We start from the raw sequence: 26,353 nt of genomic DNA, 5'->3' as shown, positions 1-26,353 counted from the left end.
CCGCTTAATGCCCAAGTCCGTTTGGCTCATCCTCTCTCTCTCTCTCTCTCTCTCTCTCTCCCTGTACTCTCCCTACCTCCATCGACCTTCCTTCCTCCTACCAGTTATCTCCCCCCCCCCCCCCCCTCCTATCCACGGCAGGTCTCGATCCGAGCTCAGGTGTGCCACCTCCGTACATTCTACCTACGTTCTCCTCCTCGCCTTAAATCTCCACACTCTTCCCTCATTTTTCTCCTCTCCCCCTCCTATTCTTCCTTTCTTCTCCACGCACGTTCCTCTTCGTCCCGTTCAACGTTCGTGCCAACCACGTGTACAGCAAAATATTTTCGCTCTTTCGTCGAATTCCAGTCTTGTATCTCCTGTTTCGAAGCTTATCGCTATCATCGTTATTGGAAAATTATTCCAAATGTCGAACAGTCGATTGAGCTTAACAAGGATTCGTTTATCATCGGGGATATAAATCGAGACTCTTGGAGCTGAGCAATAAACCGTTCGGTGTTGAGAGAAATTTGGATTGTTAGCCAGAGGGGCGTCTCTGCAGTTCTCGTCTGTGTAGATTGTATATTCGAACGTTATGGTTATACCTGTGGAAGGGTGTATTTAGGGATTAACAGAGACATCTGGGAGTTTTAAGGGACTCTACGTTCGTTATATAGAGAAAAGTTTCAGTACTGTTTCATGCTTCGAGCTGTCCACTCCGCTGTGTCTCTTCGGGAAGATGAGGTCTTTGAGAGTACTGGTAATTTTAGTGTGCGTGAGTCAGAGCACTCTTGGACTGGACCTCACACGATTTTTGTGGACGAACAGCCAGAGTACGAGTGAAGTGGAGACACCGCAAGTGCTGGAAGTGATCAGATGGCGACAATCCGTTTGCATCGTGGCTGCGAGTTACGTTCCAACTTGCATCTCCAACCTGAGAAAATATCAGACCGAGTACGAATACCTGAGTTCCAAAGGAGCGGCTAGCATCGATACCGATAACAATAACGAGGAGGAGGATAAGGACGACTCATCGGAGGAGGACGAATCTATCAAACCCGATGATCAAATGACTAAGAAAATTTTGTCACCGGAAGTCTTGGATACTTTACCTTACGAGAGCTTGGAATCATCTTTGACACAAGTTATTAATGAGAACGACGAGAAGTCTTTGGGATTAATTAATACACCTGAGCTTCAGGGTGAGGAGAAGGTTAGAAGGCCAAGGTATCTGGAGATCCCATCCTTTGGGAAAGCCGTGACGGTGAAACCTTTGCCAATTTACGTGACGAAAGTTCTTAATTCGCCAGTCACTGCTACATTGGTAGCACACAATTGCCTTCCTGATATCGGTATCCCGTTATGCGATAATTATCGATCCACCGCCACCTCGAACTCGCTAAATATCTCGGTTACCGCCGAGCAAAGCGATCCGAGTAAGATTCAAGGGACGGAGAGCGACTCGAATAAGTATAGCAACCCGTCGGAAAATTATGTTTTGCAGAAAATTTATAACATGCTGCACAGGCCTGCTGAAAACGTGAAGGAGGATTTTTATGAGAATCCTGTGCTTCGAAGTATTCACAGCATTATTCACAGGTATTTCATTGGCAATTCTGGAATAAACGAAGATAGTGGCGCGACAAATAAGCCAATTCTTCAAACTACTCACGATGCAGTTCACGGAGGTAATAATAAAGTTAGCTTGGAAACTATTGAGACTTCTAACGATCCCGCTGTACCGACCGTTCCGCAGACAAATCACAAGCCATGCGAAAACCGGAGCGAGACGCTAGCCGGTCTAAATAACGAGGAACACGTAGGGCAATCTAAGAAGCCGCTTCTTCAAGTCATCCACGACATAATTCACCACAAATCTTCAAAATCCGATGTGCTTGGCGCTTTGATCAATAATCAGCCTGCTGTGACAAATTTGTCAAACCCTGACATCGCTGAAACGATCCACAATATCAAACCCACTCTTCTTCAGTCTATGCGCAATCCTGATGGTATTATTGGGAGTTACTTGAAGCCAAAGTTGGATATTTTGGAAACATCTACCGTCGGCAAACCTCCGGTAGTCTCGCATGAATTACTGCAGGAAGCATCGACGGAAATGACGGAAGAAGTGGGAAATTTGGGAGAAATTAGCTCCAGCTCGACCGAGGATCCATTTCATTTTTGGGAAAAGCCAGACGATACGTACTACGAAGATGCGACTCAGCAATCGATCAAGCATCCCATTAAACAGCATTTACAAGAGTTTGTAAATAAAACACAGGAAAAATGGCAGGATACTATCGAGCATTTGCAAAATTTCATGAAGAAGCCAGCTGTGACTACCAAACATGGAAACGAACAGGTCGAACGATATGATAATTCATATCTCAACTCGGATACCACAACAAATAGGCCAGAGGTGACATCACTAAAACTTAACGGTTTTTTCGAAGATGACAATAAAGATTCGATGAATAATGATTCGTACGATTCATCGACAAAAGTGTCGGTCGAAATTACCACGTATGAAAATGTATTAAAACTGGAAAATGATTCAAGTCCTGATAAAGTGACAGGCAGTGATAGAGAGACATGGACACGAAGCTGACCGATATCCTTTGAAATTTATTGAAAAACATAGTAGTAATAATAAAATTAACAAACTCTGAAAATCTCCACGAGAAGAAAGCAAGAATAATAAGGCACTGCTACCTTGCGACGAACAACGTTGAAAAACACCCAATTCGACCGAAAACATAGCATTATTGATTTTTATTTTTAATTTTTTCATAACATACAAATATTACATACATATTCACAGAAGCTACAACAGTGCTAATTTTTGTTATTTATTGTGTACTATACTTAGTTTTTTTCAAATTTTTAATTTTCAATTATGATTTTCGCAGCACAATCGTCATAAGAAATGATATTACTAATAATAAACAACAATACAATAAAAATATAAGTTTTAACTCTTTCACTAAAATGAGATCTAATAAAAAGATAATTGTTTGTGACGTAGCTCAGACATCAAATACAAACAATATCGAACATTTTTCTAAATAATTAATAAAGCAGAAGCAGAGGCCTCAGACTTAGATTTTGAATCTATTAATTTGTACTTTTTACATACTTTGTTATTTATACTAGTGTAAGAGTTAAAATACATATCACATATTTGTTTCATTGACATGAACCATCGGTTCTTGAATCAAATTTGAGATCGAGAATGAAATTTCTTGCTAAGATTAAGAAGATCTAAGAATAAACGATTTCCAAAATGCCTATCTGACACCTAAATATCTAATAACCTACCTTAAATAATGATGTGTACGTATGCATCACCACACCCTTTGTGGTACTAATCATATATATACATAATACAATTTTACACTGGCATACGACTTCGAACGCTATAAAAATATCTGCTATTTATAATTCGCTATAGTACAATGCATTATTTTCATTGTCAACGTCAAAGTGTGTCTAACATTTAATTATCATACATGCACGTTTATAAAACGTACAAAAAGATTATTCGAATAATTGAAGAAGATAATATAAAAGATAATGTCTACTGTTGCACATGAGCAATAATTTCCATTCGAAAATACGTTTGGTATTAAATTAGAGAAAGAGCTGAGTAAATAAATTTTCGTAAACGAATTCTAACACTTCTGGAAGGAAGGTATAATATGTATAGCAATAAGAGCAAAAGATTTTTAACAATTTCGACTTGATTCAGCCGTCATCGTAGTAGCAATTTGATTTCGCAAAAAAAAACAAAAAAAAACAATGATTTGACGCACGAGTAAGTAAAATCTTACCGACTACGGCTGGTGCATGTGTAATTTCACATAAGTTAATTAATCGGTAAAGTTTTTCCAACTCCAATCGGCTTCAGGCTATAAATGATCGTTATTCGTATATTTTCTTATTTCTCCCACGTTTGAACCATATAGCATTATCAATCTTGTCCTAACCGTTCGATTCTTTCCCGATCATTCGGTAGTTTGAGAAAAACGATCAAATTAAAATTAACTGGCCGCAGTAAACGAGCGATGTCTCATAGTCATCTTCGCTTCCCCGGTAATTCTCGGTGGGCTATGGTTATATAGACGATGCTCTCGACGGACTTTCAGTTAAATCCCAGCTGTATCTTTCGCCTCTTTCCTCTCAGAGTTTGTCCTATAGTACGAGCCCCGTATATTTTCGCCCATCAATGGTCGAAACTCCATGAACAGAAAATCGTCCCGTGCGGCAGAGTCACCGTCCCCGTCGCCGCCTTTCTGCGCCTCCTTATTCTTTCCCGCTAATCTTGCCCTCTGCTGTAGCAGTATCGAGCTACGGGTTATCGGACCCACTGTTCGTCGATAAACTTCCGGATGCTCTGGATTCCCACTGCTTGTCGCCTGTCGACAATCGATCAAATTTTTAGCCGTATTGCCTCCCTTTTCATAATCTAAATAACATTTTTAAGACCAACCGTTCATTATCTCGAAAAGAACAAGATTATTCTTCTCAATATGAGGCAATCGCTCGTTTCACATTTTTATTACAATTTATTATTTCACTGTAATCTGACTTACACCTTTTTTCTTCATCAGTAACGAGTCCTGATTTTCACGAAGCCGTTGCATCATCCGCAGCCACTCGTCGAAATTAAATTCTGGAAATATGACAGTCGCCTCTGTAAGACCGCTGATCCTAAACGGATAGAGCTTTCGAATCTGCACAGTCTTGTCCGGGAAATCCTCTTTCTTGCAGGAGGGGATGTTGAAAGGCAATCTAAAAATTATTTCAATCAGATTTCACGTTAAACGTCCTTCCACATCGATCTCGGCCTTACCTCGATGGTTTGCAGCCCTCTATCGAGTAAATCGTCACGTGGTTATTTTGAGAAATACCCTCGGCATATTTGGTCCTGCTCGGTGCCTCTTCGTGGCCAGTCGATGAGCGGGAAATATTGGGAACTGTATCGGATTTTTCTTCGTCGTTATTGCTGTAAACAAGTTCAATTTTTCATGCTACAAAGAGAGCAACGCAGCTTTCCTGGAATGACGTACCTTTGAAAGCCACATTTAGGCAAATCCTGGGAAATGTAGATGCAAACGTACGTAGCTGTGGAAGTTAAGCTGCCTACGTATGCCGATAGGAAATGGGTTACGTCCGTTCTCTGCAAATAACCATCTCCGATCGGTATAGCACGCGCATACTGTAATGGCTCCTGCGTTAAGATCAACGCCAGGTAAATGATCCATCCTGACGTTTGCTTCATCGTCTCTGGCCCTTTAATTAAATTATTTTTCTTCCTGCAACAACAATGTGGAATATTTCTCATTATTGACGAACCCTGCACTTTATACACGCTTCGCGCGAAAACATAAAACTTTGTCCATGGTACACCAACCTATAGAATGTATTTTTATTTACAGAAGATAAATTAATGCTAAAAAGTTTATAGATCTAAGAAATGCCCTACTACGAATGCTCTCATCATTTCTGGGCAACGCTCGCGGCCTGACTGCTCATTTTGCTTTCTTACAAGCCCTTAAAACACTGTGGACGAACCCCTCTACTCCTATATATATATATATATATATATATATATACACCAAAGGCACTCCTTATCAGCTCCCAAAAACAGCTATACTTCCTCTTATCCGAGCTGAATCTCCATATGTCCCCAACGTTTAAAAAGTATTAGCTTTGTATCTTATACCAATATAATACCTTATCACTCAACTGTCCCAATCATTGTTGCTAAGCTGCTCGTACAATATTAGAAAGTAGCCTATAGCTTCCTCGAAAACAAGGTAGTACGATCTGTCGATTAAATTTGAAGCTATATATAGTCATTGATGTTTAAATACATGGGAAGATAAACAATTAATAATGGTTCGCTTGAATGGAGGAAATTTCGTTGAGCAATATAATTTCCTTAAAGCAAATCTGTTTTATTCATTAGATCGAGGATCCCGTTATTAGCACGTATTAAATCTAGGAAGTTACATTATTCCGGTGAAAGAGAAAGGAGAGCTGGAGGGGGGAGAACGGTCGGGGGTGCTCAATCTCGTCTCGGAATTAGAAGAGGCGAATTCCATCTTTGCTCAGCCCTCTTTGCCCTCGCCATCCATAACGGCCGATGTCGCATTGGTCTTGCAATTTTTCAACATCAAAGACTCTGAAGATTCAAGAAAAACCATCAACTCCTTAGGCGCGACGACGGGTCTCCGAGAGTTTCATGGCCCAGCATTGCAATATTTAAAAAATCTCTGTGAAATTCTTAATTTTTTCATTTTGCTCACATCAATATTTTCTTATCAACTGCCTCACTCAGATTCTCAGTCGCTTTATCAAGGTAATTGAATTAATGCAATTATATTGTCATGGCCAGACGCATAAATCTCTTCGTTGACGTAATGAAAAGATTATCCTATACAGGTGATATTTCTATGTGCGATAGAATTTTTGCATTTGTGCAAACTGTTTAAAACAAGCAAAATGCATGCATAAGATTTCACACATCGTTGATATCATACTTTTCGAATATTCATGCTCCCAGTCTGCCTCGTGCTTAGGCCTGGTAGCACCGACCTTTGCTTAAGTTAACCCATGGTTCAACATCTCCTCTTTCGAATTAAACCAGGACAGATGTATGTATACTTTATATTAACTTTGTCATGATTTTACGAACAGTTTTTTGATTATCAATCCAAGCGAGAGAGTGCAAAATAATTTCAATTCGTGAAGAAAAGTACGAAAAATCCCACTTACATATATATATAAATATATATATATATACAGCTCTATCGAAGAAGATAAAAAAGCTCCTTGAATGTCCCCATTCCTCGTAAGAATAGCTGAGATTAATTTCATGAAATTAATCTTAATGGAATGATTGGTTAAGATAAATAAGATAATGGAAGAATTAGCAGTAGTCATGATTTCACGGGATTTTCGCACTAGAAATAGCATGGCTGTCGCGCTTGATCGCACCGGTAAACAGAGTCATTATGTCATCATCCAGCGTTCGGTAACATCGTGCCTGTGCTTACACGTGATGCTTTTTCTGCATCACACGTGCAAATCACTTGTGCAATGCCAGCCGGCCAATGCCTGCTGCTGCTAAAGTTAAAATAAGCCTCGGACGTTATTTTCTCCATTATCAGCCGCAGAAGCTGATGTAAAATGACGATTAAAGGAGATATATACCAGAACCACAACAGTACTTTCCATTATTATTCATCAGGGAAGAAAAAGTCTTTTCAAAGCTAATTTCTAACATTGAATTTGACAAAATTGAATTTTGGCAAATATATCGAAGAAGCCGAGAAGATCGAGGATCCACGCATTATATTCAATGACAGAGAGAGAGAAAAGTACAAAAATTCCGGTAGCTGTCCGCATGATCGTCCGTGAGCCGTATCTGCCTCTATCTGACTCGGGGATATTCCTCGAATAACAACCTCGTATTTATACGCATTTTTTCTCTTTCTAGACGACAACGAGGAGGAAGCGCCACGATTCTCCGGCGCTACTATGATAAAAAGATCCAAGCAAAACACCAGAGCAGCGACAAGATTGAAGCAAGTCGCGAGAACACGCGATTACCGGCGTGCTTCTTTCAAGAAGATCCATACCGAGCCACGACGATCCATCGTGAGAGATTCGCGACGTCCAGCCTTCTCCAATCAAATTTTCATGAGAATTTCGTCCGGAATTTATCGCCAAGGCGATTAATAGGATGTAAAAAGTATTTAAAATTATGCTTCAGGATAATTTTGTAAATAGCGAGTAATAATAAGGTTCGAGGTTATTTGCATCTTTTAGGGCTATATCCGAGAGAGAGAGAGAGAGAGAGATCATGCGCAGTGAAGGGAACATGGGCCATGTGTCACAGGACACGAATTAATCATGTCAGCATGCTAGAAGCGGTCTTCCGTCTACGGAGATGCCGTGAAATTGTCAGCGTTTAATCGTGCCATCCCGTCTAACAGTAATCCGTCAACGTATATGTACAGGAGAGCTGTGCAATGTGTGTGCGCGCTAACGCGATGCAGCCAAATGTTAGCTTTCCCATAATGAACGAACGGGAGTCTCGATATGTACCACTCCTCTCCTGTGATCTATATACTACTATTTTGTTCAAAACAGTAATTAATATTTCTAACGAGTAAATTTCTAATACTCGTTTTATTTTTATTGTAAAATAACACGATGGAATAACTGTATAATGCTCGATTTGTCTCACAAGTCCGTGAATCAACACGCAGAAATGTGAAAAACTTATATCAAGTATGACATTTCATGCTAAAGCTGACGTTGCTTTACTTCCATGTGACTTTAAACATATAGATAGTGACATTGGTTCCTGATTTTTTAAAGCCACGTGCTATCTGCGAAGATGGGATTGCTTGCTGGATAAATATAAATATTATTGATATGTATTATATGTGCTTATTGACATAATTCGGATAATTATCGGTAGGAGTATTGCGGGAGCGTTTCTCGCATTCCGGAAAGATCCTACCACGCGATATGGTCTCACGGATATATCTCTGTGATGGTGGTGAAATACGTGTTTGACAGTAGGTGTAAGTCACCTTCTAATTGCGTCCAACTCTCTCATAACAATAAGACAATTTTTCCTTTGTTAAATCTGTATCTTACTGTAATCGTGGTAAACCAGTTGGTTAATCATCAAAACTAACACTATCAAACATGGGTTGTTTATTCAATTATAATTAATGTTATTCTATATCGAAATTTATTAAATTTCTCTAGAAATATGAATACGTTTTTTAAAGAATTGATCGAATCATTGATGAAGGGTAATAAAAATTTGGTCTGTAGACAGTACTTAATAAGTTACTTTTGTTTGTTTTATCAGAAAATCGATCGTAGCAATAAGCGATAGCATCTGGTATTTAAGCGATAAAACCTTGCTGATAATCGTATGCTATCTTAGCATGGACAATTGTCAAAAGCACGACGAGAATATGCAGAGAACAATATACGACTGAGGGAGACAAGCCGAGTTATCAGTGTAGTGATATTCGTACTATTTTTAAAGTATATTTACGTCCCATTTTCAATACATTTTATGCGTATTTATCAATTAAATTGCGAATCTATATAAAGAGTCATTCTCGTTCAAGCATTGTTTACTTGTCAATATACGGATAGTTTATGAGAGAATCGAGCATTTCGATAGGAAAGACCGATAATCCAGATGATCGACATTGCGATCGTGTGTGTCTTTGGTGCAAGTGCCCTCTTTACGATTATCTTCAACTCGAAAAAAAATAATTTTGACAACACCGCGGAAAATTTTCGAGATTACTTATTAGAACACGATAAGCTATTTTTTTTTTTTAGTTTGTTTAACAAATGCATGTACAATGTGAATCATACGTTTCCATCTCGAGACGCGTCCATCAATCGCACCGAGGAACGGTCTTATGCGCTCTCAACGAGAATTTATTTTCCCACCGCATGCCAAAAGCACGAAATCGCAGCTTTTTGCAAATTAAACATCTTTCTTATTGTGTCTACCGTTGATACCAAGACCTTCTCGTTTATTTTTTAGATTGATTTCCCTTTAAATATAATACCGACCTTCTGCCCCTAAATATCACCCGAACCAATCGCGCTTGGCGAGTCACGCCGGGGAAAACGTTACTTAACATTTTTCCTACACTTTTCCCCCCATTTCACATGCCTTACAAATAACGACTGAACTTTGCTTCTATCACTAATTGCTCGGGGAACACACTATCGTTTGGTGCAATCTTAACGAATTTGAATTCACGTAAAAATAACCGTGCCTCGTCAATAATTTAACAATCGAACGATACTATATGTATATATATATATATATATATGCTCTTTGAATAATTCAAAGGATGCTCTTGTTTTCATCGTGTTAGAATTGTTTCTTGGTTAATCTAACGGAATATAAATCTTACTTTCAGAGTTGTTGCTATACGTGGTTGTACGCTTATCGGGTTAAACTCCTGGGTAAAATTGCGCGTGGCTTGCAATAATTGCAAGACAGTGCAGTCGGTGGTGTCGATGACGGTGTTGAATGGTGCCACGTAGAAAATTCTATCACGGTGCTCGCGTGGAGCAGCGGGATGAAAAATTCGCGAGAATCGATTTTGTATATTTGGCGAGAGGACATTCGGTCCTCGGAAGGAACGACCACGTTGGCGACGAGCGTTCTACTACTGCCGGAGAGTCCGCGATGTGTCTGACTAACGCGATAACACTAGGCGTCCTCAGGTCCCTACCACAAAGCTCTCCTTCGTTTCTCCATTCGCCACATACCGAGCCTCCTTTGCAAACACTAGGTGGGCCATGAATTACCGTTTCCACACTGCTAAACCCTCCATTTCCAACGACTCTCTTTTATAACTATATATATAGGAAAGCAAATCTTTGGACCAAATTGCAAAATTAATAACTATTAACGCCAATCCCAATGCTTCGATTAATTTTCTTGCTTCGAACTCATTGGAGAATAATGCGCAGAGTCCGATGAGAATCTTGTAATAAAAGAGCTGATCCTTCACTCTCTCTCTCTCTCTCTCTCTCTCTCTCTCTTTCTCTCTTTCTCTCTTTCTCTTTTTCTCTTTTTCTCTTTTTCTCTTTTTATTATTTACAGTATTACGGTGCTATTTTAGGTGGACGTAGATCGAAATATTGCTCCCTCCATCGCTAATCGGGCTTCGGTCGAAATTATCCCAAGTACAAATCTCTACAAAAGATACAACCCATGGGAGCAGGCTCCGTTTTACCTTAACGAAAGTTCACCCACCCCCGTCCACTGACACACGTTATTATCTGCTCGCGCTTTCATACATTCATATGGTAATCCAATTATTCGGGAGCAGGCTAAATTATCTGGGCGCCACGAGTATTATTATAATACCGTTAAATATAATCGTTGGACGCGTAATGTTAATGATAATTAACATTTACATAAATGTTACGCGAGCCGGATTAGAGAACAATGGCGCTCCGAGAGAATCAAGGGGGAGGAAGAGGGAGAGGAAAGAAGAGAATGAGAGAAAGAAATCATCGGGGGGTAGAGGATGGGGGGGGGGGATAAATAGATACGATCGAAACAATAGTAGGACAACATTTTCAGGACGTTACATAAAGGCGTTCAATTAACAAATATTAATAACGAGATAAAATAGGAGTTACACGTGCTATATACTTACTATCATACCAATGACCCAGAGGTCGTCGATGCCGACCACAGTTGATTTAATCTGAGGTCAAGAGACAGCAACAGCAGTCCTCCCTCTCTTCTCTACCCCTTCTTCCACGAGCATACATATGCCACATATGTAATGCTGATCAAACAGTTTATTCATGACAGCTACTGCGAGCCCCCTCTTATGGAATACAGGTGTTTAAAAAAAAATACTAAATTGTCCAGGAATTTCGATCAATGCAATTTTAATGAAAATTTGTTATTTTCCCTTAAACGGAGATCGATGAATTTTTAATTTTTGGTAATGACTGTAATTTGTTGCTGAGCAAGAGAGAGAGAGAGAGAGGTGCAACGAAAGCTCCAGCTTCGCATTCCTTTTAGCTTTTCGCACTGCTTCGACCGCGTATTCGCGCAGTGCTTTAACAGGTGTAAGTAACGAACAATTGAAGCTGCTTTTACTTATCACGTGATCGAACACGTGCAGTCTACACGTGCTTCACCCAACGGCCATTCCTGTACACGTGTGCCGAGCACGCAAGGTAAAAAGCTTCGGGCCACTGTAAAAGCTGAAATTAGAATATTATCAGACACACTCGGTAGAGGAGTCTTTCGCATTTTTCGGGATACTCGACTCTAGAACTTGTTTATTACACGAGAAAAATACATGTGGATGTAAAAGGAAATGTTTATCGACCACGAGCACGGATGGTCTAATTCGTGTGGCAATTTGAGCAAAAAAGGGGAAGTGCGTTATCGCATCGTGGCAGATTGGTAACGAGATAAGATTGCCTAATGAAGAAGCTAAAAAGAAAAGGGGCAGTTGCGAGCGAGAAAGAGGGTCGCTGAAGAAACGAGCGGTTAGGACGGAAAACAAATAGATTAGAGTTAACCCAAAAACCCAACTTCTCTCGTCAACCTATTATTTATTTAGATCCACAATCACTATCAATCCACGTGCTTCGTTACGTTTGCCAAAGCTCTGGCCAACTCAAAAGCCTCCACCTTAACCAGTGCTCGGTCGGAGGGACCTGTGGAATCGTCAAATTTATATCCGTCTGTAAACGAGCTTCTTTTGTCTCTCGGTGTAAGCCCGAAACCGCGACCCGTGCTTAATACCACCCACCCCCTGCTCTGCACACCTCTGCTTCTTCCTTCCTGTTCAATCAAACCATTTATCATCCCTGAAACATCCTAATGAAACGTTTCAGCCTCCGAACGAAATGAGAGATTATTGAGGTATTTAGAGATTACACCCATTGTGTGTGCTAGAATTCAATTTCATACATGTGTATGTGTATGAAATGAAGAAAAATATACTAGTAATCTTGATTTCTTTTTTTCTTTTTTATAATGGTTTTATCAAATTTTACAAAACTTCTACGGTTGACTTTCTAAGCTTTGACAGTATATACGAGGGGGTTGAAACAAAGTTCTCTTTTTTCTCATAAATTTCAATATTTATATACACACGATAGCACGTACATTATTGCTCGCAGTTTTGACGAGGTTTCAGAGTAACGTTCGAAAAATGTAGAGACTTGAATCATAGAGCATGTTCTACATTCCAAAGTTATGACATTTGTATACATTACTACTGAACACTATACAACTCTGCAGATTCGACAATATCTTCAGCTAAATTAGCCATTACTGCTACAAGTTCGAGTTCTCGCCTCTAACGACATTCTCGCTAACCCACAAGCATTATAGTTTATTAGCACGAGTTAATTTAATAGTAATTACGTGCTAATTGCAGCAAAGGGTGATATGCGCACTTCGATAAAGCAATGTTCCTGTATAAAGTAAGAATTTATCGCGCTGCTGAAAATCAATATAGCACAGTGATTTCGGAAATTAAGGAATCAGAAGTTGTATTTTTAAGTACGTCTATCAGTACTCGGCATGAGAAACGTCTGGCACGTTTTATATCTCGGTGTATTCAGATATCAATTATCTACATCCCGACATTGACAATTCGCCCCGCGACTAGTGTGTACGTTCTTCTTACACAAAAACGAGGATACGACGAAGTCAAAATAATAAGAGTGTCAAACCAAGTATCTCGATATTATGTAATCCATGACCTTAATCTCGCCAAAAAAAGGAGAGACGAAGAATTTAATGCAGCGCTACTGCCTGCAATCTCGTCCAGTTCAACGACATTCAATGGTCAAGTAAACACGATATAAATATTTGTTAAAAATAGGGAATTCTTGGAAAACAATTGTACAAGAGCGATTAGTCTCGTTGCAGCAAACCTGGAACTTTGTAACTTCCATTCGAATCGTCAACGCTTATCGCATTAACATTTTTATTCCGTTGTCTCGTACTTTCGAGTATATTTTCCGACCAATCTTTCCGTTATTCGGATAATCAGCACTTTTTTTCGTGAATAATTTGCAGACTCGCTACGCAGGGTACAAAGATTTCAAGCGAGAAGACGTCGAGATTCGAATTCCCGATAAACTCCGCCGCAAATAATCACAGTGTTAACGAGGCGATACGAAATATCGTTTCTTTTTTTCTGCACGCGAATCTTTGCGAGTTATTTGACATTCGATGGAAAACCGTGATTCTAGGTATAATTAAAATTGTATGGTATAGAGGCAGAGCAGGGTTAAGCGTGTTTGGCAATAAGTCAACATTGACGGGAGACAAGAACCGTATCCGTATTCCATTTTCATCGTGTTTTCGTCGTGCTCGGTCAATAAATAACCCTCGTCGAATCGCATTGCCCGTCGGCTTAGCAATCTGAATAAATAGCTCATTCCCCTTTTTTTACGTGAATGTTTACGATACAAAGTCTGTTTCACTGCGCCGAGAAGAAGCAACGATATCTCGTCGTGCGAACCACCGAGCTACACGATTAATTCCGTCGGTTCATTAAAAAGGCTTGCCCGCAACTTGTACAACCCCCCCCCTCCCCCTCCCCCAATCGAACTCCCTATAGCTCCAACTTTTCATCTTCTCCTACGCGAGATTCCTATTCTTCTTCTCCGACCCCCTCCCGCTCTCATGCCCACTTCGCACCGAGATTCGATTAATCTTGCATTAATTATGCATTATAAATTTATCGCACCTTTCCAAAGCATTAATCCGCGTTGATTTATTGAGCTTTAATTAATTACCGTTCAATGGCATATCCGAAGGAGCAAGCTTCTGGCGCGGCTCCAAAAATCTAACCATTCACGCGCGCAAAGCTATTCAGATTTGATTACGAAGCCTGCGTGACGAGAGATCGCATGGTCGAGCAGCATCGATCTTAACAGCGAAGTAAGACGCGCGGTGCGACATTTGGTCAGTTGCGCGATGCAAAAAGGACCAGAGTCAACGTCTGACTTGGCGAAAAGTCAAATGCCGCTCGACTCGTGCAAATTTATTTCTAGCGATTAGAAAACCTCCCAATATCCGAAAACCTACGCAACTTCCCTCGGATTCGCCCCTCGACTCCCTCCTCCCGTTCGATTCGTACAATTTTTTGCAAAGCTTCAGCCCCTGTGCATATCGTTATTAATCTGCGCGAGGCGTCGCAGGAATTCAGAGCAGGGCATAAATCAACGTGTACAAACACAAGAGATATTTTTAAAATCTGCTTTATCCTCTATATTTAGAAAGATAACTCTGTATGAAAAATATTTTTATCTAACGGCGACTACCGTTCGTTGTTTTTCAGGAACCGAAGGTGATTCAAACTTGGCAACTTCCTACGTCCGGTATAGTGAATCAGGAATTTCTGACGAGCATCCACCCACGCGGATGATTCGCCTACATTCGGGAAAAGTGAAGAAAAATGGGACAACGCTTTGGATGGTCGTTTGCAATGTATATACGGAGGTTGGGTTAGTGTTGATATATATATATATATATATACATATTGGGAGAGTTAGGCATGGGGAATGCATCGATCCGGTAGAGGGTCGGTTGTGTCGGGTAAGAAGCGTGCAAGGAGGTAATAAGAATCGGGCAAGGATGCATAGAAGACAAAAGAAGGCAGGCAGGCAGGCAGGCAGGCAGGCAGGCAGAAGTAGGCAAGTAGGCAAGAACCAAGAAGGCACTCAGGCAAAGAGTCGATCGACGATCGGCTCTCGGCAGTCGGTAGTTTGCGAGTGGGGCCGCGTGCGCTTCGGCTTCTTTCTCGACTTCCCGTCTCTCGTGATCGTTGCAGAAGAGAAGATTTCGAGTGCACGCGCGCTCGCGCACCTGATAGTCTTTTCCTAAAGGCACTGGCACGCGGACGTCTTTTCTAACAGCACCGCTCCGCATACCAAACCTTCTTATAATTCGTATCTCGATTATCTGACCGAGAGAATCAGACATTTTCCGATTCCAAGCTGCGTCGGACGCTGACGATGAAGGATATCCGAGGCCACGTGAGTACATTCAGATTTGCTCGAGCGTCGAGTTTTTACTTCATCGTTTATTTCCTGCTCCTCTGCTGGAATTTTTGACAGTTTTCGTGCTAAACTCGTGTTATCTACTTGCCCCCTCCCTCGATAACTGTATTTTTAAATCGGATCTTCCGGTGATTGTTCGTTTCGATCTGCGAAGGTACTGCTCTGTCAGTTATTCGAAATTTGCGTCGATCTCGCGATGAACAGAGGGACTGATTAAAGTACGACTGCATTGTCCTGTAAGAAGCGGTAATTTTATTTTTGGTATGCCTAATGACGTGTTTAAGATTAAATTTATCGCTGTTATTAAAAATAGTACCGTAGTATACGTAGTACCGTTCTCGCTTCATACGCGCAACTGTAATATCTGTACGAGTAAGGTACATATGTGTGACGATCGATGGGGGATTTAAAAAGGGACAAGGGAAAAATAAAACGGGAAAAGAGAGAATCGTCGAATGTTTATCATCCGTTGCTTTCGTTCTTGACGTCACTGATAGCTGTGGATGACTTAATCGCTAATCAATGCGGAAACCATTACTTAAAATTACAGTGTTAATGATTTTCTTCTTTTTCTCTTTTATATTTGATTTTATAATTATTATTGTTTCTCGTCAATATAAACTATTCATATCATTGCATTTCTTCGATAAATAACTGAAATATTTTATTTTATTCGTGAAATCAAATTAAACATCATTATTTTATCGATGTACCATATCATTCGCCAGATATATATATATATATTACTTAAGAAAAAGCTTTGGATTTTCTTTTTATTAGAATTGATAATCTCTGGATTTAAATTAAATGTGTACCGAAATTTATAATTAGGTAATTATCTGAAATTCACTTACATGCTACAACCACGTGGCTCGAGTCTATCTTCGTCTCTTGCGTGTACTTGAACAGAAACGTATTTACAGAGGCTATATTGAAGTAAACGTCCAAGAACAAGAGAAAGGCATACTTTAAAGATTTTGTTCCACTTTTATTTGGTTAAACACTAAAATGTTAATTATTTCTAAATTTTTTTAGATTGTTAGAAAATATAATATCATTATATTTAAATAGGGGTTCATTTGACTTTTCACTTAACAAATTGCTATAATTACTAAATGAGTTATTTGATTGGATTCTAATTGATTTTAGCCAAATATATAAAGGGATCCTATATACAATTTTGTACTCTTGATGTCCATTTTTAGATAGGTGTCGATTAGAGAGACCAAAAGAGCAATGAATTATCTCTGCACTGTTGTGTCACGGACAAAAAATTGTTTGCCATCCTTGTTTTTGAAAAACAATCCTACCGATTGCCACAATGCCACGCACTTCTGCAAGTATACATATTTTTTTGAGATACGTTATACTTTTGCAATGAACTTGAATCAAGTAGGTAATTAGAAAACTTTTTAATAAAAATTATGTGACATCAGTGATTGATTGTTTTTCTTTTGTATAAATGATTTCTTAAGATATTCAAGCTCTATTAAAAAGTACTTTCTAACTGACTACCAAGTAGATCGTATGTCAAAAAGGACGTTATCAGATTTTAATGTATCTGTAAAAATAAAATTAACGTGTTTTAGCCATAATCTTCATGGACTGAGATTTTCAACAAGAGTTCGTATTATTTTTAAAACTTATTCCTCCTAAACGTATAAATTATAATTCATACTTTTCAACGAGTCATTTAAACAATGAAATATTACAAATTTATAGAAAAATATATTCAAGTGCTAAAATTCAATCAAATTTAAATGGTAAATTTAATTTAATACTATGTTTCTACTACATTGTATTACGTTGTTGTAGCTGTAACAATTTCAAGCATAGAAAATAGATAAACGAGATGTTTATTCCAATTTTTAACGGGGCGAGATTCGATAAGGGTGTCCTATCTATCCATATCAATTGAACCCACCCCCTCTTTCATCTTGACCACAAGGTTCTGTTCTCTTTCTTCTTTCTTCCGACGAAAAGCATCCGATGAAAATAGACCCCACGTTGCGTGGTACGATTACGGATAAGCATAGGCAACAGTCTGCCTCGCAGACTGTATTTTTAGAACAGGAAGCTCTCTCTATACGACTGTATTTACAATTCGGTTCATTGGTACTGATAATTCAACTCTTGCAACAAGTTACTCGCTCATCCGTGCTCCGAATTGTCTAATTTAACTTAATTCCTTGTCCTCGGCTCTCTAAATGAATCGTTCTATACATATTTATCTCTAGTTGACAATTTTATTATTATAAATCATTGCAGGAATTGGTTGCACTTATAAGTTTCCTGCCTTTTTCTGCGCAATTGATTTTTCAGAGAAGAATAGTAAACGAGGGTACTTTGAAGCGAGCGAGGAATAAATTTAACCTGTTTGCTTTAAGTTTTATACAGATTTGTGTAATGTTTAAAAGCTCGAACGTTATTATACCCAGAGAAATTAGACAACCTGAGATCGCGTATTGCTATGTGTCGCCCACCCACCTGTCATTGCCACAGACTATTTCCGAACGGTTAGTGAATGCGCTTGCACACGTCGATTGATGCCAATTATGTCATCAGGATAATGTGACAGCTTGAGATTGCCATATAAGTGCTACGTAAATGATGGACGATCGATGTGGTGGCTTTGCGATTTTGATTATAAAAATCCATTCTTGATACGTTCCCAGCACGATTATTATCATTTGATGATTTTTTTCAAATCGTATTAATAATAATAATGTTAAAATTATTTTTTTAACCATCGAGTCGCATTTAATCTTGATTTTATTTATTGAATAAAATTACTGAGTTTTAATAAAGAGTTTACTTCCTTTATTTTGATTGAATTTTGATGTTAGTTGTAAAATTGGTTATAGCATATGAAAAGCGAAAAAATTCTTGGGAGCCTGGTCAGGTATGAACTTTTCACAATAGTGGAATAACCTTCGGGCTGTTTACGAGATATCGGGAGCCAACAGCCCACAGTGAAACTCTAACATCTCTTAAACGTTAAAGATACACCACCACGTGTCCAGCACGTTTCTACCTAATTCGAGTATAACAGAATCTTCCTGACTAAAGCGTGTTACGACTTGCTTCTTCCCGGACGCGCTTCAACCTAAACGCAAACAATTTCGTGATATACGCGCTTAAACCTTAATTTTATCTATTTTCAACTAAAATCGCTTAAAAGTATTTTGCAATTAATAAACTAATAATTAATCGTTAAGCGTTTAGTTTCAGAAAAATGGATATGTCGTTTTGGAAGACTTTTTCCAGCCAGAAGAAATAGAAGAGCTTCGATTCGCTGGCGAAGAATATACGAAAAATCTACCCCCTGAAAGCGAGCGCAAAATTTTCAACAGCGTAAACTCTCCACAGGTATACTGTATTTTATATTTACAAAAAGGACATTTCACAAGGATTAAATAATACGTGTATATTCTTTCATTTACCTGACTATTGAGAAACTATCACGTTAGCATGTACACTTTACTGCTGTATATTTATAAAAGATATTGTTACAGAACAAAGATCGGTATTTCCTGGATAGTGCTCATAGAATAAGCGTATTTTTTGAAGCGGAATCTCTAGAGGATGATGGAAAATTAAAAGTGCATCCTCGTGTATCATTAAATAAAGTATGGGAAAACATTATATCGTTATAAGGGAATTACAAAAATTAATTAAGTGTTATAATCACGACCATTGTAGGTTGGACACGCATTACATTGGTTGAATCCTATCTTTAAAAAATATACTTTCGATGAAAGAGTCAAAGAAACGGCCTTTCAATTAGACTTTCAAGAACCAGCTGTTTGCCAGTCTATGTACATTTACAAAAATCCTGGTAATGGATCTGAAGGTACAACTTTAATATTGTCTGTCGCACGATGCACATTGCATCAGATTGAATCTATATAAGGAAAACTCTTCTTAAAGTTATAGCACATCAAGATGCAACTTATTTGTACACTGAACCAGTAAAATTAGTTGGCTTCTGGATCGCATTGGAGGATGCTACGCTGGAAAATGGTTGCCTCTGGGTAGCACCTGGCTCGCATCAAAGTGGGGTACATCGACGGTACATGCGTAACAAAAATTCAGATCAGCAGGAATTACTTTTGTACGACAGTGCTGCACCTGCTTATCAAACCAGTAGCTTCCGACCAGTTCCTGTACGCAAAGGAACATGTATACTAATCCATGGACAAGTAGTACACTTTTCAAATCCCAATAAAAGTGAAACTTCAAGGCACGCCTACACATTTCACGTTATCGAAACTAATGGTGTCACTTATGCCAAAGATAACTGGTTACAACCTCCCTCGGGAGGCTTCCCATTACTATATAGAAATTAATATATTATTTGCGGGCAACCAGAAACTATTTTTTACTCAATTTCTTTTAAATTTATTCGACTGAATATATGAACAAAAATATATCATAAATTCACGTACGTTGTCTCTACCTAAATCACAACAAACTTATAAATTTTATCAAAAATATTAAAAAGTCTCAAAGACTGATTCATTATTAACCTGTACATATTTAATACATATACAGTCGCACAAAATAAATAAATTTTCTAAAGCAGAGAAAAATTAAACAAATCTTTTTCATAAACTGACATTAAATATTTTCTACGAGATACACAATATCCTAGTTAGTCACAAACTGTACATATATATATATATATAGCTGCTAAATACATATAGTACATTAGAGATCCAAATTCATTTGGAGATAAAATACATTATTACGTACATTTTAGAGTTGCTAATCTACAAAGATGTGTACTTAATTCTTGCAGCTGACGTATACCCTGTTTTAAAACATCCTTCCGTTGTTTTAAACAACTATAAACATCTAAAATCGTCAAATCTTTGGTTAACTTTGAGTTTTCTTCATTCAAGAAATTTGTTAACATATGTTGTAGTTCGCTTAATGTTCGATCAGTCAGAGTTAAATTAATCATTTCTTCCATTGCTCTAAAATGAGAAACATTAATAATATTTCTTAAAAAGGCCTTAATTTAACTGAAAAACAATTATAGATATATATATATATATATATATATAATACACTCACGTGCTTAAAAGAAGTAATAATTTGTTTAAATTAGCTGCAAGTTCTGGTTGTATTCGCTTGACATATGTTAAAGATGGAAGAGGATTTGGCTTTTTGTAAAAAAAGTTGCAAGGTATTCCTGCAGCTTCCCCTGCTAAGCCACTACATAAACAGACCGAATTTTTACATTAATAATCATATTTCAAAAACGTATGGGCTTACAATTTATTAAACTATACTTACCACATATCTCGAGAAAATTCATAAATCTCCTCAAAATATTGAAATGCTTTTGAAGCTCTTGCTTCCTCTTCAACAACAATATTACTTACAGCACCAACTCTATCATTCATTCTTTCTTCGTGTATTTGATTAATAAATGTATTAACTTTATTTCTAAGACTCTGTAATATATAGAATTGATATAAATCCATGCATATAAATAAGAAATGTTTATGAAAGAATTTATTACCTCTATACCAGACATAGCTTGTACCATAAGTTCAGGATGTTTGTCTGTCTTGACCATTAGGATCAGATCCTTGCAGTGGTCCAAAATAACCGCTATATCGGTTAATTTTCTACCAGCAGCTTGATAATTCAAATGATATTGGTTATTATGTTATAATCATATAATTTTGTACTTGAATACAGACATATCCTTACCAGGCGAATCATTAAAAAACTTTAGTAAGTCTTTCAGCAGTGGTTCCGCTTTCCGTAAAAAGGACTCGTTTACAGCTGCAATCCAGTGTTTGATGGCACACTTTAATACTGTTATTATTGTCCAGGGAGGGGAAATAATTGTATATCTTTCCCAGTTGTCTCCATATAAATTATACATTTCTTTTGACACTATCTGCAAATTTTTTAAATTATTTTATATCGAGGGACTACATAATATGTTATTCATTTTAAAAATACTTACAACTGATAGAAATGATTTTATGATTTCTTTTACTTCTTCTAAAATTTCGTTAGCAACCAATAGCTGTCGATCTGATAACAAATTACTTTCCAAATTATTTTCGGAGCTATTATTTTCGTCAAGCCGTAAACTGCAAGATTTATTTAATTGTTCGCTGGCATTTAAATAATCCACTTTTTCCAACGGATCTTTCGAACCTAAACAATTTATATCGAAAATCATTGCTTTATTACAAAGATTTTGATCGTATGAGAGTAAGACCTGCCAATTTAAGGAATAATTACTATTTGCCAATTTTGATTGTACATAGAAAAAATTATTTAAAACAAATTTCCTACCACAGATTTGTTACTTTCACGAATTTGCAAGCATGTTTGAAGTATTTCGTCATCTGGACAATCAATTTCAAATTTACTTTTATTATTTAAAACATCCTCTGGCCTCTGTCCTAAAACACGAGGATGCTTTGCCGAAAAGTTCTGATTAAGAAATTGTATAGCTCTTCTAGCTTTAGACTTCAATACTTCAGATCTTTGCCGAAACTTGTCATCCTTTATACAGTCTAATTCCTGGAGAAACAAGAATAATTATAAACAAATTTAATCAACAATGTCTCATACATAATCTTTTAAATACAATATTAGGAGAGCATACTTGTATGACAGTCCATGGAATAACTAGTACTGGCTCTCCATATGTCCGAAATGTTATGTCGCGAGCCTCTTTAATAATATTCAAATTTGACAAAAATACATTTGTATCAATCACTATGTACAGCTTACTCCTGTCCTCTAATGTTGGATGTAAAGCTAATATATTTTCTGGTAAAGACTGTGAGCAACTAAAATCAGTATTAGCTCCAAGCTCTGTTCTAACAGCTTGAACCTACAAAAAGATTCTGTTAAATAATTTTCAATTTTAATGTAAAAATAATGTATAAATTAAATAAAGTCAAACCTCAAACATTATTCTCTCAACCTCTATAGGTTCCCACTCCATCTCCTCGCTAAAGTCATTTGCAGATGTTCGTTCTACTAGGTCTTTTAAAGTTGTAGCAGCATCGGAAGGTGGAGATTGTAATTTATCACCTTTAGATAAATTATTCAATTTTAAAAATTTATTACGTAATAAATGAATGCGAGACTCAGCACTTTTATAAACACTAGGTAAATTTACTACAATAAATATTTAATATCATTGTTAATTATCCTATATAAAATGTACCTTAACGAAAGAAAGCTCATATTTACCACTGGGTAATAATTGTATTTGTTTATTTATTTTTGTAGAAGAATTAGACTTTTTGCCTTGTTCTAAACTTTTTCTTAAGTTCTGCATACGATGTTTAGCTATATTTTTTTCATTTTTATTTGTGCCTTTTATTACATTTTTATGTAAAGCAATATTATCACTATTTTTGTGCTGAATAGTCCTTAAAGTAACTGAAACAAATAAAAAGTTGTAAGAGCTGAAATACTTTTATTTGTAATAAAAGTGCACAAGAAAATCTTTTTACCTGATTTAATTCTTTTTATCAGCTGTGGTTTACTCTTCAATAAATTATTAGCATCAGAATCTGAATGGACTTTATTTACACACATTCTCTCTATTGATTTCCGAGAATTCTTAGTTATTATAGAAGTTGAAGCTGTACTTTTCAAAGAACATGATGTCTCACCAGTCGTTTGTGATATCTTTGAACTATTTGAAGATTTGGTTTCTGTTGAATCATTGGTTTTATCACAGGAAACATCTTTTGCTTTTGCAGCTGGCTTAGATATCTTCAATAATTTTTCTTTTAAAGCACGCATCTGTGGTGTTAATTTTTTCTCTTCCATATTATCCTTATTGTTCAGCCCTGTCATTTTGCTATTTTTATTTTTTGAATCTGTAACCTTATTACCTTTTTCTTCTGATTTGGATATTTTACTGCTTTTATCTTTTATCGACTGCTTTTTCAGGTTTGGAGGCCTTGGAGGTTTTTTATACATTTTCTGATTAGTTGTTGGTATGGACATCTTCTTTTTAAGAATCCTCTCTCTGATTTCACACATTTGTGGAGTATCACAGTTACTTGAAGATGAAGCAGTTTGTTTCCTTTTAGCTTTCAATTTAGTCCGTTTTGATGGTTCATTATCTATCTTTGATAGAAGTTCAGGTGTGGTTGGTCTTGATGAATCTTCACTCAAACGCTTTCTTTTATTTGTTTTTTGTACTGATTTGGTTGAGGAATTCTTGAAAATAATAACTTAAATTATATAATAAAACCAATAACACAATAGAAACAGTTTAGTTTAAATTAATAATTGTATGGTTTTGTTAGTATTTGAAAAATAGGATAAGTATTTAATGTGCAGGTTCATTTTCTAATACGGATATGTGTGTACGCTCTAAAAATAAAATAATTTCTTACCTCACAAATTTCAGACTCTTTAGGCTCTTCCCAGGAAGATCTATTTGTTTTTACATTGAAATAATAAATTCTATCTGGGTGACTTTTAGAATGTACTACTATCCAGCCATCTGGAAGTTTTTGCTTCTTCATTTTAACAGTAGATAAACAACAAACACAAAAATTTATGTTGTATAAATTGTTTTCTTTTCACGGAAGGTTACGAATATGACCATACGAAAAACCGACGAATAAATAAAAAGTATGGTCGCTGGGCGCTGACGAATCAGACATCGGATTCACATGACTCGCTTCCGGAGGTGTGTTCAGTGTTGGTGTGAGCCTGATGAGTTGTATGTGTGTACATACACCCAATGCCAGGTATGGCTTTTTCTAATGTTTCGATGCATTTAGGAACTGCTTTAAAAAGACACCAGCGCTCTTACTATGTAGTGCTAATACGCGCGCCTATGTATAACTCATCCTCGCTTATCTCGTATATACACAATGGGAAATTAAATCATATGTAGCTCAGGCATCAGATAGTGTAGTAATGAATTAAATAATATAATTCAACTCGGGAAAGAAAACTATAGTATAATTAACGGGAATCCGTATACCGACATTACATAGCGAAAACTATTTCGCATGCAACGTCGTCATTTGTTGACGGATTGTAAAGTTATTACAGGTGTTTGGAAATGCCAGAAGCTTATCTACTAAGTTACGTTAGGAAAATTAACAAAAAATGAAAAAAAATTTTTGTTTAAATAAAAATATTAACATTAATTAGAAACAACAATTAAATCGCAAAATCCCCCAACGTACTTTACTAGATAATGTTCATACGTTTCCAAAAAGTCCACAAAAATGCAAATCTGTCAACAAATGACGATGCTGCATGCAAAATAAATAATTGAAGAAGTTCGTGTTGGCGACTTCCCGAACAAGAAATTCTTCCATTATTTATTTTGCATGCAGCATCGTCATTTCTTGACAGATTTGCATTTTTGTGGACTTTTTGGAAACGTATGAACATTATCTAGTAAAGTACGTTGGGGGATTTTGCGATTTAATTGTTGTTTCTCAATAATGTTAATATATTTATTTAAACAAAAATTTTTTTTCATTTTTTGTTAATTTTCCTAACGTAACTTAGTAGATAAGCTTCTGGCATTTCCAAAAACCTTTAATAACTTTACAATCCGTCAACAAATGACGACGCTGCATGCGAAATAGTTTTCGCCCTGTAATGTCGGTATACGGATTCCCGTTAAGGTGTGGTGTGCTCTTGGCACTTCTACAAGATTCCCAAAGAACAGAAAATTAATTCGAATCAATTACTAATCGGAAGGGATCTTGTAGAAGTGAGCCCCCCCACCACGACAAGGTGGCACACCGTCGGGGAGGAGGCGGCGCCGCCTCACCTGAAACAAAAAGAAAACAAAAATATACTTGGAAAAACAAGTATTCAACCCGAAATGTGGAAGGATTTTCAAAGAAAATATTTCCACATTTCAGATTCTAATTAGGAATTTCAAAGACAGACAAAGATATAAATTAATTAATAAAGCATGCTACAAAAAGTGAATGAAAAGAGAAACTAACTAAATTGTTACTTCTTTCTAGCTGTTAATTGAAAAGCTTCCTCCTCTCGAGCGTGAATGTTAATTCACACAAAGGTCAACCAGATCATGACTGATACTCTCCTCAATGACTAATTACCCTTACATTCTTTGTCCCTTGGTGTGGATCTGAGTTGTCACACGAAGAACTACTACGTCGAGGAAACGATTTACACATCAATAAAGATGGACCCCTATTAGGTGAACTTAATGAGCCAACGTCGAGAGTCCACAAGGACAAAGTAAGTAAGGGTTGATAGTCGCTGAAGGAGGATCAGCCTGAGCCAGTTGACACTCGAGAGTCCACTTCTCAATAAACACCTGTACTTGAATTAACAATGAATGAAAGTAATAAAAGTAAATTTGCCTATCCTTGAAATTATTTAAATAAATGTAGACTTAAGTAAACGGAGAGTGTTTACTTCCTACTCCTTGGTAGCCTTGTTCTATAAGAGTCCTTCCTAAAACATAAAATAAATTAAAAAAGTATGAGAAATAAGAAAAGAATGTATTTGCCTGTACGTCTTCCTCCAACGACGGCTCGATTCCGAATGATGGTTTGACTCACTCCAGCCCAGGGTGGCAATGGCGCATGATTGGTGTCGGTTCGTGTTCGATTTATACCGACAATCGACAATGTGGTCACTACCCATGGTCCTCTCCCGATCCAACTGAAACAGAAAGAAAACAAAAATATACTTGAAAAAACGAGTATTCAACCCGAAATGTGGAAGGATTTTCAAAGAA

General features: G+C 37.3%; 3 protein-coding genes across 4 annotated transcripts; 1 reads left to right on the top strand and 2 right to left on the bottom strand.

Moving 5' to 3' along the window:
* Positions 1-2,285: 2,285 nt before the first annotated feature.
* Positions 2,286-10,214, bottom strand: LOC136779003 (uncharacterized). The gene is made up of 5 exons (XM_066736269.1): positions 9,954-10,214; positions 5,049-5,294; positions 4,832-4,984; positions 4,572-4,770; positions 2,286-4,394 (listed from the first exon to the last, which is right to left on the bottom strand). Exons 2-5 carry the CDS (start codon positions 5,258-5,260, stop codon positions 4,125-4,127), a joined length of 834 nt encoding a protein of 277 aa, XP_066592366.1. The 5' UTR covers positions 5,261-5,294; positions 9,954-10,214; the 3' UTR covers positions 2,286-4,124.
* Positions 10,215-15,084: 4,870 nt separating this feature from the next.
* Positions 15,085-20,345, top strand: LOC136779002 (uncharacterized). Its single transcript, XM_066736268.1, has 5 exons — positions 15,085-15,579; positions 18,829-18,972; positions 19,119-19,232; positions 19,306-19,456; positions 19,534-20,345. Exons 1-5 carry the CDS (start codon positions 15,559-15,561, stop codon positions 19,950-19,952), a joined length of 849 nt encoding a protein of 282 aa, XP_066592365.1. The 5' UTR covers positions 15,085-15,558; the 3' UTR covers positions 19,953-20,345.
* On the bottom strand, positions 20,344-24,253 carry Swt1 (Swt1 RNA endoribonuclease). 2 transcript variants are annotated; one of them, XM_066736266.1, is made up of 12 exons: positions 24,003-24,253; positions 23,106-23,823; positions 22,840-23,031; positions 22,547-22,764; positions 22,244-22,474; positions 21,928-22,158; positions 21,590-21,850; positions 21,328-21,520; positions 21,134-21,252; positions 20,905-21,065; positions 20,683-20,823; positions 20,344-20,582 (listed from the first exon to the last, which is right to left on the bottom strand). In XM_066736266.1, exons 1-12 carry the CDS (start codon positions 24,132-24,134, stop codon positions 20,351-20,353), a joined length of 2,829 nt encoding a protein of 942 aa, XP_066592363.1. In that variant the 5' UTR covers positions 24,135-24,253; the 3' UTR covers positions 20,344-20,350. The 2 variants fall into 2 exon arrangements, with proteins under 2 accessions (XP_066592363.1, XP_066592364.1); XM_066736267.1 differs by having other exon boundaries at positions 22,547-22,677.
* Positions 24,254-26,353: the final 2,100 nt, after the last annotated feature.

Source organism: Prorops nasuta, unplaced genomic scaffold (assembly GCF_024137725.1).
Source record: "Prorops nasuta isolate Cenicafe-Biocafe unplaced genomic scaffold, Cenicafe_Pnas_1.2 PNAS00015, whole genome shotgun sequence".
Lineage (NCBI taxonomy): Eukaryota > Metazoa > Arthropoda > Insecta > Hymenoptera > Bethylidae > Prorops > Prorops nasuta.
The sequence above is the reverse complement of the archived record's forward strand: the minus strand, read 5'-3'. Positions and strand labels throughout refer to the sequence as shown.

Bases quoted from the DNA above. Each gene is read 5' to 3' on its own strand.
- LOC136779003 (XM_066736269.1), bottom strand. From the start codon at position 5,260: ATGAAGCAAACGTCAGGATGGATCATTTACCTGGCGTTGATCTTAACG. The intron at 4,985-5,048 runs GTACGTCATTCC...ACTTGTTTACAG, and splicing joins CCTAAATGTGGCTTTCAAAG to CAATAACGACGAAGAAAAAT. The intron at 4,395-4,571 runs GTAAGTCAGATT...GATTGTCGACAG, and splicing joins TACTGATGAAGAAAAAAGGT to GCGACAAGCAGTGGGAATCC.
- LOC136779002 (XM_066736268.1), top strand. From the start codon at position 15,559: ATGAAGGATATCCGAGGCCAC. The intron at 18,973-19,118 runs GTATACTGTATT...ATATTGTTACAG, and splicing joins ACAGCGTAAACTCTCCACAG to AACAAAGATCGGTATTTCCT. The intron at 19,457-19,533 runs GTACAACTTTAA...CTCTTCTTAAAG, and splicing joins TCCTGGTAATGGATCTGAAG to TTATAGCACATCAAGATGCA.
- Swt1 (XM_066736266.1), bottom strand. From the start codon at position 24,134: ATGAAGAAGCAAAAACTTCCAGATGGCTGGATAGTAGTACATTCTAAA. The intron at 22,475-22,546 runs GTTTGACTTTAT...ATCTTTTTGTAG, and splicing joins TTGAGAGAATAATGTTTGAG to GTTCAAGCTGTTAGAACAGA. The intron at 21,851-21,927 runs GTAGGAAATTTG...TTAAATTGGCAG, and splicing joins GTGAAAGTAACAAATCTGTG to GTCTTACTCTCATACGATCA.